We start from the raw sequence: 13,914 nt of genomic DNA on the forward strand, positions 1-13,914 counted from the left end.
ACTGGGCTGATCTGGCTGAAATTTTCTCCGGGTCTTTGTTATAACTAGGTGGAGCGAACTAAGTAATAGGGTATCTGTTTGATGTACGATTAAGTATAAATAGGAATTAAGTAGTATTCAATGCAAGGATGAGCAAAAATTTATCAACATTCAATCATCAATTTGGCAGAAAACGCTCATTCTAAGTCAACAGGGTATAACTTTTGCTCGTTTTTAACTTTTGCTATATAAAAAAAAAAAATACGGTTATATTTTTATCCACAAGAGTTCACCAGAGCAATAAATAACTGTATAAAAATAAAATGCTATAGTAACGCATTAAATTTGGGATCAACAGAAAATGGCTGGCTATCATCTCTGAGATGACCGTTTATTAACTCCCGTTGATTATTTCCTTCTTGCACCTCTGATTCTACTCGACAATCAAACAATCGTATCATATTTTTTATACTCAAGTGTTTTTATGTTCTTCTTTTAAGCAAGACATAAGACAGCGATCAAATCCGGAAGAACGTACACAGCTGGAAAGTAGGAGGGGGCTAAATAGAAAAGCGTGGGTCATAAACCAGGTCCAAGTATTAAAGACAACAGCTGGACTGCTGGAGTTTTTTCGAAAAGAAAATTTGTTTGAAATCTTTGTAAGATGACGGTGCAACGATTGCCCTAGAATTTACTGACGCTCGACGAGGAAGTCATTAGTCTCGGCTGGTCGAGAAGAGCCGCAGAACAAAATTAATTTGGATTCCGCGGAAAAAGGCATAAAGGCATAAAGATTGGAATAACGAAACATCATTTCATTATTGAATGGACGAGGAGTGAAGGGAAAAAAAAAAGAAGAAAAAAAAGTTTGTTTTGGAGGGAGGGAGAGAGAGAGAGAGAGAGGGAAAATTGATGCAGTCTGCTTCTGCACTATTGATCTGCTAAGTTTTTTTTTTTTTTTAGTTTTTTTTTTAAATTTTTTTTACACGGTAGTCACCATCTTTCAAAGCCTGAAAGCTACTCAAGGATAAGGGTTAATGAGACAACGGTGTATTTATTAATAGCTATTGGTAGAAATGGATTATTTGGGGGAATGGGGGGGTACTACTGAACAAGAACTTGTGTACATTGGACTTAAATATTGTGGTCAGCTGGAAAACAGGCCAGCAGAACAGTTTCACAGGCGGGCAATTCTAGGAAAGAAACTTTGCTCATGGAATTTGCGTTTAGATTTAGCACAGAGAGGGGGGAACTGTTGGTGATCATTGTAGCTAGACGAATGTTTTTTTGTGAAATTTTGACAAAGGAACTATAAATTGAAGCTCAGATGAGCAATTGCTATGAAAAGAACTGATAGAACAGAGACATCCTCACAACATCTCTCTGTGGGGGGAAAAATGGTTGCAAGAAAGAAAAAAAGGGGCATCAGCCACTAGATTTCAAAGTCGGTTTTCAACTCTATCAAGGCAGGATAGAGAGTGCTCCAAGTAACCCCCCCCCCATATATGGACTTGTAGTTAAAATAAATGTTTAATAATAATATTCTTGTTTCTTCCTTAGTTATTCTGTACATTATGCTTTGAAAAAGATTAAATACAATTTTTGAAAGCCAAATTGCTCCAAAAAAGCCCAATTTTGTGAAATTGGCTTTTAAAAAGGCCAATCTGGCAACCCTAGACAAGAATATGAGAGTGGCCTCCCTTTGATGTAGCCTAGTTTGCAAATATTATTCTAATATACTAGACTGGGTGCCCGGCGTTACCCAGGTGTTTAGAGGTGTGTGTTAAGGCAAAAAAAAAAAAAAAAAAAAAGTAGCAGGCAGGCTTGAACGCGTAACGCGAAGGCAGAAAGAAAGTGAAAGAAAATCTGACATCTTACCCCTACTCCATGACGCAACTAGAAGTTCAGAAAGTAAAAATTAGGCAAATCCACCGCTACTTGTAGAAAACTGTCCGGTTGAGGGTGAAGGAATTAATGTTTTTGGCCAATTTTTCGATATTTGTTGTCAGAGACGCTGAGCTTCAAAATGATACTGATCTTATGAAAATCAGTCACCTCTGTCGAAAGTTTTAGGCATACATACATACATTTAAACAGACAGGTGAGATTTATATTATAGATGATCATTGTTGTAATAGTTTGAGAAAAGAAGTCATAATTTCTATGTGCAGCAGTTTTTCACCGAACCAAAAAAGTCGGTGAAAAGTTACGTAAAAAAAAAAAAAAAAAAAAAAAAAAAAAAAAGTGGTGGTGGTTGGGAGGGGGGGGACACGACTGAATTTTTCAAAATACTTTTTCCACTGTGCCTCGCAGACAATTCTCATAGGAATTTTAGGAGCATCAAACTATTTTTATTTCTCGATGTAAATATCACTACTTATTACTATTAATGAGGAGATGCTATCAGTATTTTTTCCGATTCTGATACAATTACAGATTCCGTACTAAATCCCTGATCCCGATTCTGTATAAATCTCTTAATATTTAATTATAGCTATTTTCCCTCGATTATTGAAAAATATGTTATATGTGCAAATATTTTCTCAAACATGAAAATACACTTCGAGAGAATGATCTATTGATTTTAGTTTTACTGATAGTTAAAAATCAATAAATATTTATTATTTTATCATTATTATAAGCAGTAGAAGCTTTTGTTTTAAATAAAATAAAAAATTAAAAAAAAAGACAATTAAAAGGAACCGTTTTGGCATCATAAAATAAGCACAGATTTTTCCGATTCCAACATCTTAAAAAGTCACGATTTTTCCAATTCATCGAGTTTGTAGTGTAATTCAAATCTTGTCCGTAGCTGGATACTTCCTGCTTCGCCAAGGCTATCAAAGGTATTTTTTATTGTGACGCCATCACTAGATGGGTTGCCTACCCCGGCTTAAGAGAGGCCCATCTACCTTTGAGAGAAGGATAGACCGCACCAATTTCCCAACCTGGTATTTTATCTTGCTGTACATACAGCACCTCGCCTTCCCAAATGGTCACCCATCTGGTACTGGCTAGGCTCAACGTTGCTTAACTTTGGTGATCTGGCAAGAACCAACGTGTGTCAACGTGATTGTGCCATATATCTAGAAAAGTGAGAATGTGTGTACGAGAATACTTCTCAACTTCTATACTTATATATACTCGAAAATGAACCCTAAAGATAACGCGCCAAGTACGATAACCATTAGGCCGGCTTGACACAATCTTTACAGTGTTTTCAAACCTACTTATTTTTAACATAATGAATCTGTCATGCAAACCATTCATGCGCATTCGTGAAACAGATAGCAAACAAAAATCCAATCCCCCCCCCCCAACCGGTACCAATTTTTCAATTTTGACCCACTTAGCAGCTATTTTTTCCGGATGAAAACCAATTATAAAGTTTTCCATGTGTCTGAATATGCTTTATAACAAATTTCAAGTATGGAGATAAAAAATTCATTGAGTATATAGGTTGAGAAGTGTCCTCTCACACACACACATTCTCACTTTTATAGATAGACTAGATTTTCTCACAAAGAGAAATTTCTCTATTGCTTACATACTGACTAATCAGCCGTCCCCTGAACAATTATTTTAGTCCCTTAAAGCAGCAAAGTCGATCAGCAGAAAGCACCCTTAAAACAACAAGGAAAGACGTCCTCTTTCTCTCCCTCTCGTTTTCTAATTCACTGGATGCTCAAGTAATGACTATCTTCACTTTTTTTTTTTTTTTTTTTTTTTTTTCATATGAGGTATTAAAAATAATATTAAACATTGGGAAGAAATTGCTAGAAAAAGAAAAAAAAAAAATGTCCATAGTTCTAAAAATAAAGAATCTGTATGATGTATGTACCTGTGATGAAACGAGAATATCATATTCCAAAAATCACACGAATTAATCAAGTAGTTTTATTTTTATAAATAAAATAATTTAAAAGTAAATTTGAGTTTTTTTTTTCCAATGTCACCATGTTAAGAATGGCTTTCTAAAAATCTAAAAGCTTAAATTATTTAAAGTTATTTACCTTCTTTTAAAGATAGCGTCACTGTTTATTTGACCATAAAATTTGATTTCCTTATCTAAAAATAAAACTACTTGATCACTTTGATCTTTTATGTATATTTTTCCATCACAGGTATGTAGGTAAAGATTTTCCTTTTTCTTTGATATGGAGGAATTCTGGACAAAAAAAAAAGGCAAAAACTTAGTTGCCTATCGAATAGTTAAAACATGTATAAAAAAAAAAAAAATATTCTTTTAATTAATTACAAGGTGTCTTCAATAAATTTCCAGAATTTTTTGTTTAGGCATTTAAAATTGTTATAGACTCTTGAATATCAGTATCTTATTGCTATACATCTTATGAAATGACTGACCAATTATTATTTCAAGTTCAAATGAACAGCTACAGAAGGAATTGGAATACACCCTACTAAAGCCTGAGAGTCACAGCTGATGAATTTCAAAATTGCAAACTGGACGTTTAGAAGAATGACATGCAATAAAATTTGTTTTAAATTTGGAAAAAATGCCACAGAATCGTATGGAATGCTTAAGACTGCTTTTGGACCATCTTACATGAATCCGGCATCAGTTTTTGAGTGGCATAAGAGATTCAAGGAAGGCAGGGAGTTAGGAATGATGAGAGGTGTAGGAGAAGTAAGGAAGTCAGAACACCAGACTTGATTGGCCAAATAAAGACTTTCATGGAAAAGGACCGTCGTGTGTCTATGGAGATAAGTGCAGTTTGATGTCAGTTTGGGAACTGTAGACACAATTATTCGTGAGGAGCTGAAAATGCAGAAGATTTGCGCAAATTTTAGCGCAAAGGTACTCGGAGAAAATAAGACTCACCCTCCCCATAGTCCAGACCTTTTGGTTATTCCCTAAACTTAAGGAAAACTTTAGAGGCTGTCATTATGAGACAATTGAGATAAAACAGGCTATGACGAGGGTTATTGACACGCTCGCACAAGAGGACTTCTATGAGGCTTTCTAGAAGTTGTTGAAACGATACAAGTGCATTGCAGCCAGAGGAGATTACTTCTAAGGAGACGAGACTTTCGTGTGTGTACTACCAATAAAAGTGCTCATATGAAAAAAGTCTGGAAACTTATTGAAGGCAGCTCATATAACGCTAGAGCATCTATTATCATAAAAAAAAAAAAAAAAAAAAAAAAAAGGAGATAGCAAGGTATAGATAACTCCATGCAAGTTAGGCAAACAGTCGAGAGCGTCGAAGGGAGGAGGAGGAGGAGAAGAAGATGCAGAACATCAATGCAACCGCATCCTTCTCTTCAAGGATGCAATTTTCTTAAACATGTCAGAGCCTATAGAGAGTGTGTGTGTGTGTATGTGGGTGTGTTGGGCTCGGGAGGGAGTATCAAAGTCAGCAAAAAGAAAGGAGAGGAGAAAAGATGAAGATGAAGCCGGGTCACAGATGCTGGCGTATACAGCTGAGGCAGAATGTGAAATTCCTCTTGTGTAGACTAGAAACGGTTGCCAAGTAAGCAGACTATTGATGTCTTGGATTACAGCAAAGTCACCATTTTTATCTCCACCAACCCCACCTCGGGTGTGTTATCAAGAGTCAAGTAGGCGTGTATGTGCGTGTGTGGTTTTTTTTTTTTTTTTTTTCGTATCAGAATAATGTTACTCCCCCACTAGTCGGTTCATTCTCAAAAAAACATTTCTCTTTCATGGCTTGGGGATGGTTAGGGGATAGTATGATGCAATTTCTTCCAGGAAAAAATAACCTACCTTTACGTTACATAAAATTTTCAGACAAAAAAGAAATTGGTAAATAGAACATAATATCTAAAAAGTTGTTTAATGACCAAGAAAAAAAAAAAAAAAAAAAAAAAGAAACTGTGTGTGTGGGGTGGGGGGGTTCGTTTCCAATCGACTCAGAAATGGCTGAGCTGATTTTTATGAAATTTCACAGGAAGGTACTTTATGTGCCTGGCAGTGTTCTTAGATAGGGTTTCTATCGGAATGTCTTTGATAAGTATCAGTAATCAAAATAATCCGATGAAAAAAGGAACAGGTAATTTTGCCCAAAAGTTAACACCTTACACAGCCTAACATCACAAGTGCATTTAAATTTTATTAGCACACAAGCTGAAAGGCCCTACGTACTTTGATATGACAGGGGTGCGTTTGAAACGAATGTATCCGTTTAAAGCACAATTGCACCATGATACCTGACTGTCATTTTAAACTTAAATTCAAGCCAATAATTTTATAAAAACAATAGATTCTCTACAGCGCAATGTAGACTACAATGTATTGTGAACTATGTCATTGTAGGGAGGCATGTGAAAAAAAAGGGCTAAAATGAAAAAAAAAGGGCTAAAAAAAAAAAAAAAGGCTAAAATGAAAAGGGCTTAAAAAAAAAGGGGGGGGCTAAAATGAAAAAAAGGGCTAAAATGAAAAAGGGCTAAAATGAAAAAGGGCTAAAATGAAAAAGGGCTAAAATGAAAAAGGGCTAAAATGAAAAAGGGCTAAAATGAAAAAGGGCTAAAATGAAAAAGGGCTAAAATGAAAAAGGGCTAAAATGAAAAAGGGCTAAAATGAAAAAGGGCTAAAATGAAAAAGGGCTAAAATGAAAAAGGGCTAAAATGAAAAAGGGCTAAAATGAAAAAGGGCTAAAATGAAAAAGGGCTAAAATGAAAAAGGGCTAAAATGAAAAAGGGCTAAAATGAAAAAGGGCTAAAATAAAAAAGGGCTAAAATGAAAAAGGGCTAAAATGAAAAAGGGCTAAAATGAAAAAGGGCTAAAATGAAAAAGGGCTACAATGAAAAAGGGCTACAATGAAAAAGGGCTACAATGAAAGGGCTACAATGAAAGGGCTACAATGAAAAAAAAGGGCTACAATGAAAAAAAAGGGCTACAATGAAAAAAAAAGGGGCTAAAAAAAAGGCTAAAATGAAAAGGGCTTAAAAAGGGGGGGGGGGGCTAAAATGAAAAAAAAGGGCTAAAATGAAAAAAAGGGCTAAAATAAAAAAAAGGGCTAAAATGAAAAAAAAGGGCTAAAATGAAAAAAAAGGGCTAAAATGAAAAAAAAGGGCTAAAATGAAAAAAAAGGGCTAAAATGAAAAAAAAGGGCTAAAATGAAAAAAAAGGGCTAAAATGAAAAAGGCTAAAATGAAAAAAGGGCTAAAATGAAAAAAAGGGCTAAAATGAAAAAAAAGGGCTAAAATGAAAAAAAAGGGCTAAAATGAAAAAAGGGCTAAAATGAAAAAAAGGGCTAAAATGAAAAAAAGGGCTAAAATGAAAAAAAGGGCTAAAATGAAAAAAAGAAGGGCTAAAATGAAAAAAAGAAGGGCTAAAATGAAAAAAACAAGGGCTAAAATGAAAAAAACAAGGGCTAAAATGAAAAAAACAAGGGCTACAATGAAAAAACAAGGGCTACAATGAAAAAACAAAGGCTACAATGAAAAAAAAACAAGGGCTACAATGAAAAAAAAACAAGGGCTACAATGAAAAAAAAACAAGGGCTACAATGAAAAAAAAACAAGGGCTACAATGAAAAAAAAACAAGGGCTACAATAAAAAAAAAAACAAGGGCTACAATGAAAAAAAAAACAAGGGCTACAATGAAAAAAAAAACAAGGGCTACAATGAAAAAAAAAAAACAAGGGCTACAATGAAAAAAAAAAAACAAGGGCTACAATGAAAAAAAAAAAAAAAGGGCTACAATGAAAAAAAAAGGGCTACAATGAAAAAAAAAACAAGGGCTACAATGAAAAAAAAAAACAAGGGCTACAATGAAAAAAAAAAAACAAGGGCTAACATGAAAAAAAAACAAGGGCTAACATGAAAAAAAAACAAGGGCTAACATGAAAAAAAAACAAGGGCTAACTAGGGGCTAAAATGGAAAAAATAGGGGAAAAAATGGGGGAAAAAAGGATAAAATGGGGGAAAAAAGAATAAAATGGGGGAAAAAAAGGATAAAATGGGGAAAAAAGGATAAAATGGGGAAAAAAGGATAAAATGGGGAAAAAAGGATAAAATGGGGAAAAAAGGATAAAATGGGGAAAAAAAGGATAAAATGGGGAAAAAAGGATAAAATGGGGAAAAAAGGATAAAATGGGGAAAAAAGGATAAAATGGGGAAAAAAGGATAAAATGGGGAAAAAAAGGATAAAATGGGGGAAAAACGAGGGGGAAAGAAAAAAGAAGGGAAAGGGAAAGAAAAAGAAAGATGAGGAAAGGAGAAAAATGAGAAAAAAGGGTGAAAGGGAGAAAAAAACAAAAAACAAAAAGAAATATATATATGGAATAAATATACATTACATTTCGTTAAAATTTTTGGAATAAATATATTTTACATTTCTGTAAAATTTTTGCAATAAATATATTTTACATTTCGTTAAAATTTTTGGAATAAATATATTTTACATTTCGTTAAAATTTTTGGAATAAATATATTTTACATTTCGTTAAAATTTTTGCAATAAATATATTTTACATTTCTGTAAAATTTTTGCAATAAATATATTTTACATTTCTGTAAAATTTTTGCAATAAATATATTTTACATTTCTGTAAAATTTTTGCGATAAATATATTTTACATTTCGTTAAAATTTTTGCAATAAATATATTTTACATTTCTGTAAAATTTTTGCAATAAATATATTTTACATTTCTGTAAAATTTTTGGAATAAATATATTTTACATTTCTGTAAAATTTTTGCAATAAATATATTTTACATTTCTGTAACATTTTTGCAATAAATATATTTTACATTTCTGTAAAATTTTTGCAATAAATATATTTTACATTTCTGTAAAATTTTTGCAATAAATATATTTTACATTTCTGTAAAATTTTTGCAATAAATATATTTTACATTTCTGTAAAATTTTTGGAATAAATATATTTTACATTTCTGTAAAATTTTTGGAATAAATATATTTTACATTTCTGTAAAATTTTTGGAATAAAAATATTTTACATTTCTGTAAAATTTTTGGAATAAAAATATTTTACATTTCTGTAAAATTTTTGGAATAAAAATATTTTACATTTCTGTAAAATTTTTGGAATAAAAATATTTCACATTTCGTTAAAATTTTTGGAATAAATATATTTTACATTCCTGAATTTTTGGAATAGATATATTTTACATTTCTGTAAAATTTCTGGAATAAATATATTTTACATTCCTGAATTTTTGAGATGAGGATTGGTTATTTGTATTACTTGGATTCTTCGGATTACCGTTCTCATCTTGAGTGTTATTTTCACGTTTTGGGTCGATATATCCTCTAAAATTCCGTCCAGATTCGAGTTTGACAGAAACATTCTCAAGTTCAACAAGATACCTGAAGAAGGTCGGAGGTTAGATCGGCCAAAACATTGTAAAAATGACACTCCGGTTGAGAACAATAGTCTGAAGAATCCAAATAATACAAATAAATATATTTTGTTTGTTAATTCATGTTTTCTCGATTTTATTCTCAAAATTCCTACTGTTAAATTAGCACTTGCTAACTGGTGACCCATTCATAACATTCCTTTTTTTTTTTTTTTTAATCCATCTTTTTCATTCGTCAATTTAACTATATATATAATTATTTAGCGATGTTCTTGGTACTAACACTGGCAGTAACAAACAAGTGTTAACTAATCACGGTTCCAGCTGCAAACCCCGTAGAGGTAATACCCCAGAATCAGCTATCATTTATGAGCTAGATTTGCAGATGACCACATTGTTTTTTGTTTTTAATTCTGAGGAAAGGCTGGTTCAATGACTGTGCATGAAACCGTGTTGGTGACGCAGATGAACAACGTGATTGAGTTTCAAGAAGCGATTTTGTGTAGCGAGAATTAACAATGATATTCAAGATGAACTGCTGTAACACAAACATAAGTGACCAAACACTTCAATTTTTCATAGGTCGTTTGCTTTCATTCATCATAATCAGATATATGAATACATCCTTTCTGGTATTTAGGGACCTCAACAGTGAAACGGTGTGATCTTGTTGCCAAGCGGACTTGTTGGGGATATGTTCATCGAGTGGGGGGGGGCACAAGTGCAATGAGTTCATCAGAACACTTTGCTGGGCAAAGAATGAAATGAATATAAATTTTTTTGTGGTTGTCCAGAATTACCGCTATATCAGAAAACAAAAATACAGAAAAATCTTTGACGTACGTATCAATGATAAAATAAAAAGATCATACAGTAAAACACAGGGATATGTTTTTTTTCAGGTTACGATGTGGAATACAATGTTTTTCTGGCCCCTGGTTTGCCCCGCCTTATGGTGTTATTTATGTTATTTGATTATATACACGTGTATTATATACTGTACTGTATTTTGTTATTAATTTTTAATATGTACTGTATAAAATTTTGCTTAGGCCCTGCCATACGGCGATTTCACCTTACGATTCTAACCCCGAAACAGATTAATGCCAGGATTGGGATCTACTGTATTCCCCAAAACAAAAATTGATGAATTAGTTTTATGAAGAAAATCACTTTTAAGCGATTAATAAGTTTTAAGCACTACAAAGCTGATCTTGCAAGTTTGAATTATTGTTTACTTATGGAAATCGCTTCAGACAAGATGTGAAGTTTTTGTTACCTCTTTACATTGACTTCACATCTTGTCTGAAGCGATTTAATTAGCCCCCACACTATCTTGAAAAGACCAAGGTAAAAATTAGGAGGAAAACAATCAGCAGGAATAGAGTTCCATAAGCCTGCAGTTCTAGGAAAGATATTGGAATAGGAATTGCTGTATTACAATGAGGTATAAAAACAGTGAATTGATGGAGACCACTCGACCAACAAGTCAAACAATTCTGGAGGCTATACGTTATAGTAATATTTATTGAAAAGACCGAGACTAGCAACATGACGTCTGTGAGAGCGGTTACAGAGAAGAAGATAGTGTGGGGGTCAATTAAATTGCAGATACGCTTCTGCAATTTATCAAGAACTCGCAAATGGAACAGAGATTCACCAGCCCAAATAGGAAAACAGTACTCCATACATGGTTTTATAGATTTGTAGAGATAGAGAATAGCCTCAAGTGTGAGAAAGTGTTTAGAGTGATATAGAGAACCTACTTTATGAGAAGCAGAAGGAGTAATGGATCTAATATATACATGAGACTAAGGAGTCAAATGGGGCAGCCAAATATAATACTCCACACATGGTTTGATAGTAGTCATGGATGAGTGTTTAGAACACTATAGATAATCTACTTCATGAGAAGCAGAAGGAGCAATGGATCTAATATATGAACTCCAACAAAGACTTGATGAGAAAGAAAGACTAAAAAGTTTCAGAGTCAATTTTTATTCAAGAGTGGAGTGTGATACTATAAAGTGGACCTGAGGTGTGTAACCCTCTGTGCAGCTCAGCTCAGGTGCATAGGCTCATGATTGAAATGCACCTGTAGCCGATACCTGTGGCGTTACCCGTGGTTTCGTCTAGTGGTCGAATTCGTCTTCGGGTCGTCGTCGGTCTCCTTCCGGTTCTGCTTTCAAATAAGCTTCCAACCGTCACCTGGGCTATCGGAGAAATATATTGCATTCACAACGGCGTTCCAATCCAAGAAAAGAAAGTCAAAACTTAATTCGTTTTTCTTAACATAGAATTGATTATTTACAATATAATAGTTACACACTGGCCTAGTCATGCAACTTAGGGGGCTGGCAGTTTTGTTTCCTTTACAAAGTTCTCCGTTCTTCATTTACCGTCAGTCCACGGGAAGGGATCAGCGAAAAAACGACACCAATTAGCCAAGTCTTTTGTTTTTATCAAATCAGTAATTCCTCCGTCCATCTTTTTGGAGTTATTATTTCTTTCTTTCCTTTCCTCTCCCTGTTTCCGTGATTTCTACTCCTCCTTACAGCTTTATCTATCCCCATTTTTAACCCTCATTGCACTGAGGTGTTCCTTATTAGGAGCTATTAATCACTCCCAGGTCGACAATGCCTGGCGGCGACCCCTCACCCCCGATTCCCACCCCAAGCTGTCAGCTTAAGAATCTGGATTTCTTCATATCGCTCAACAGAGGGCCCAAAACAACCTTTTCGTTAACGGATTTCCAACAATAAGATAAGAACAATTATTTGTTTTTTTTCTCTCTCTGACAAAATCCCATAGACATTTCTGTTTAATCATCAAACCATCATCATTAGAATTCAGCCGTGCAAATTTCTCTGAATTCGTGTCGACTAGCAAGGTCACTCGGCATCGCTCCGTCCGCATCATGTCACAGGTGGACCGAGTAACTAAGTGCTGAGGGGGGGGGGGGGTCAATAAACAAAGGAATAGCATTTTACGATAAACAAAGAAATAGGAAGTAGCAAACAATGAATCTGTAGGTATTTTTAGATTGAGCTTTTTAGATTTGACAATGACAATAGAAACCTACAGAACAGATAACACAGGGAAGGGCAGTTTCTGGTAGCCAGGGTAGGGGGTGGACTTTAGATACTGTACTGATGCAGAAGACAGTTGACATCGAGCTGCTGGTTGCGACGGATGGGAGCTGGTAGCGACAACAGTTGAACAGTTTTTAGAGCTGATTGCGAAACAGAGACGAATTGCGACTGACAGACGAATGTAACGTCGATAGAACGGGGAAAAGACACACACACACACACACACACACTCAAGTCCAACCATATGTGAAACATTGGCGTTGTGGTTTTCCTTTCTTTGTTCCACAACTGTGACCCGCATGCTTTCTGTCGGCAACTGCCAGTGTTAATCAAAAGATGACACGGTCAACGAGAACGATGAAGAGATGGAGGTCGTAAACTACGGCACACAACTATGTGGTCGGCCACTTGTCGAAGGGAAGGCCACGTGCTGTCACAAACCAGCCATCCAGGAGAATCTCAGAAAGAAATAGGACACGTTTACGATTAAAAGTTGAGTCTTCACTGTATTAAATGAAAGAAGCCGTTTCACACGTCAATCTACAACTGAATCCCAGTCATATGTTAGATTAGTTGCATTTTTCAACTGATCCGAGAGAGAAGGGCAAGAAGCAACAGTGGGATAGAGACTTATAACATCATAAATATTCATTTTCTGAACAATATTCTATGGAAGATCATTGAATTATTGGAGTTGTCTGCCCTTGTTTCTTCAAGATGACAACGTGAGAGTCTTTTTCGTTATTCATAAAATTTGATTTTCTTAGTTAAAAATCAAATAACTTCAATTTACATGATTTTTGGAATATGACATTTTCGATGCGCAACACGTGCATACAAACTACAGATTTAAAAAAAAAAAAAAAAATTAAACTGATATCTGAAAAAAATGGGGGGAAAAAAAAAAAAAAAAAACAAACTTACAGTCGTGGCGTAATCTTCAAGCTGCAAAATAAAATCGCTGAGAGGTACACCAGCCGTCTTCACATCTTGCATTTGTTGGCCTGGCATTATCGTTTGAGACATAGCCGGGTTAAGCGTAGGCATATTGGCTGATGAAGTTGCCTCATCCATACCTGAAACAATAAGATTAAAAACATATACAAAAATGTATATACTAGCAGGTCATCTGGCATTGCCTGGTCATAAAATATGCTAAAATATATCTTGATTCTTGCAGATTTTGTATTTATTACTACAAAACTAATTCTCTATTGATTATTATATTGTACCGAATATATAGTAGCGATTTCAGTAGTTAGTAAAAATGACCTGGGTCCATCAGCTAAAACTGAAACGAAAACATTTAGCTCTCTAGCGGTATTCGTTACCATATGACTTAAGGACACATGGATGTAAAAAACTTTAATTGCAGTCAAACATAAAATGTATATTTGTGCATGCTTGGCAGATACGAATCAAGTTAATTTATTCCAAGTTCCAATATATATTTTTTTTCAATTTTTACCCCTTAGCAGCTATTTTTACTGGCTAAAAAGCCCAATTTGTTGAACAAGTGCAAATACTTC

At 34.3% G+C, this 13,914-nt stretch overlaps 1 protein-coding gene across 1 annotated transcript in view; it reads right to left on the bottom strand.

Moving 5' to 3' along the window:
* LOC145261053 (transcription initiation factor TFIID subunit 10-like) overlaps window positions 1-13,914 on the bottom strand; it is a 225,167-nt gene that overhangs the window by 77,125 nt on the left and 134,128 nt on the right. Inside the window, exon 2 of the mRNA XM_080119215.1 lies at window positions 13,310-13,461. Within this exon, the coding sequence (XP_079975341.1) occupies window positions 13,310-13,461 (152 nt within the window). The remainder of the gene's footprint in view (window positions 1-13,309; window positions 13,462-13,914) is intronic.

The sequence above is a fragment of the Euprymna scolopes genome, chromosome 37 (genome assembly GCF_053919585.1).
Source record: "Euprymna scolopes isolate OS-2025 chromosome 37, ASM5391958v1, whole genome shotgun sequence".
NCBI classification, from domain to species: Eukaryota; Metazoa; Mollusca; class Cephalopoda; order Sepiida; family Sepiolidae; genus Euprymna; species Euprymna scolopes.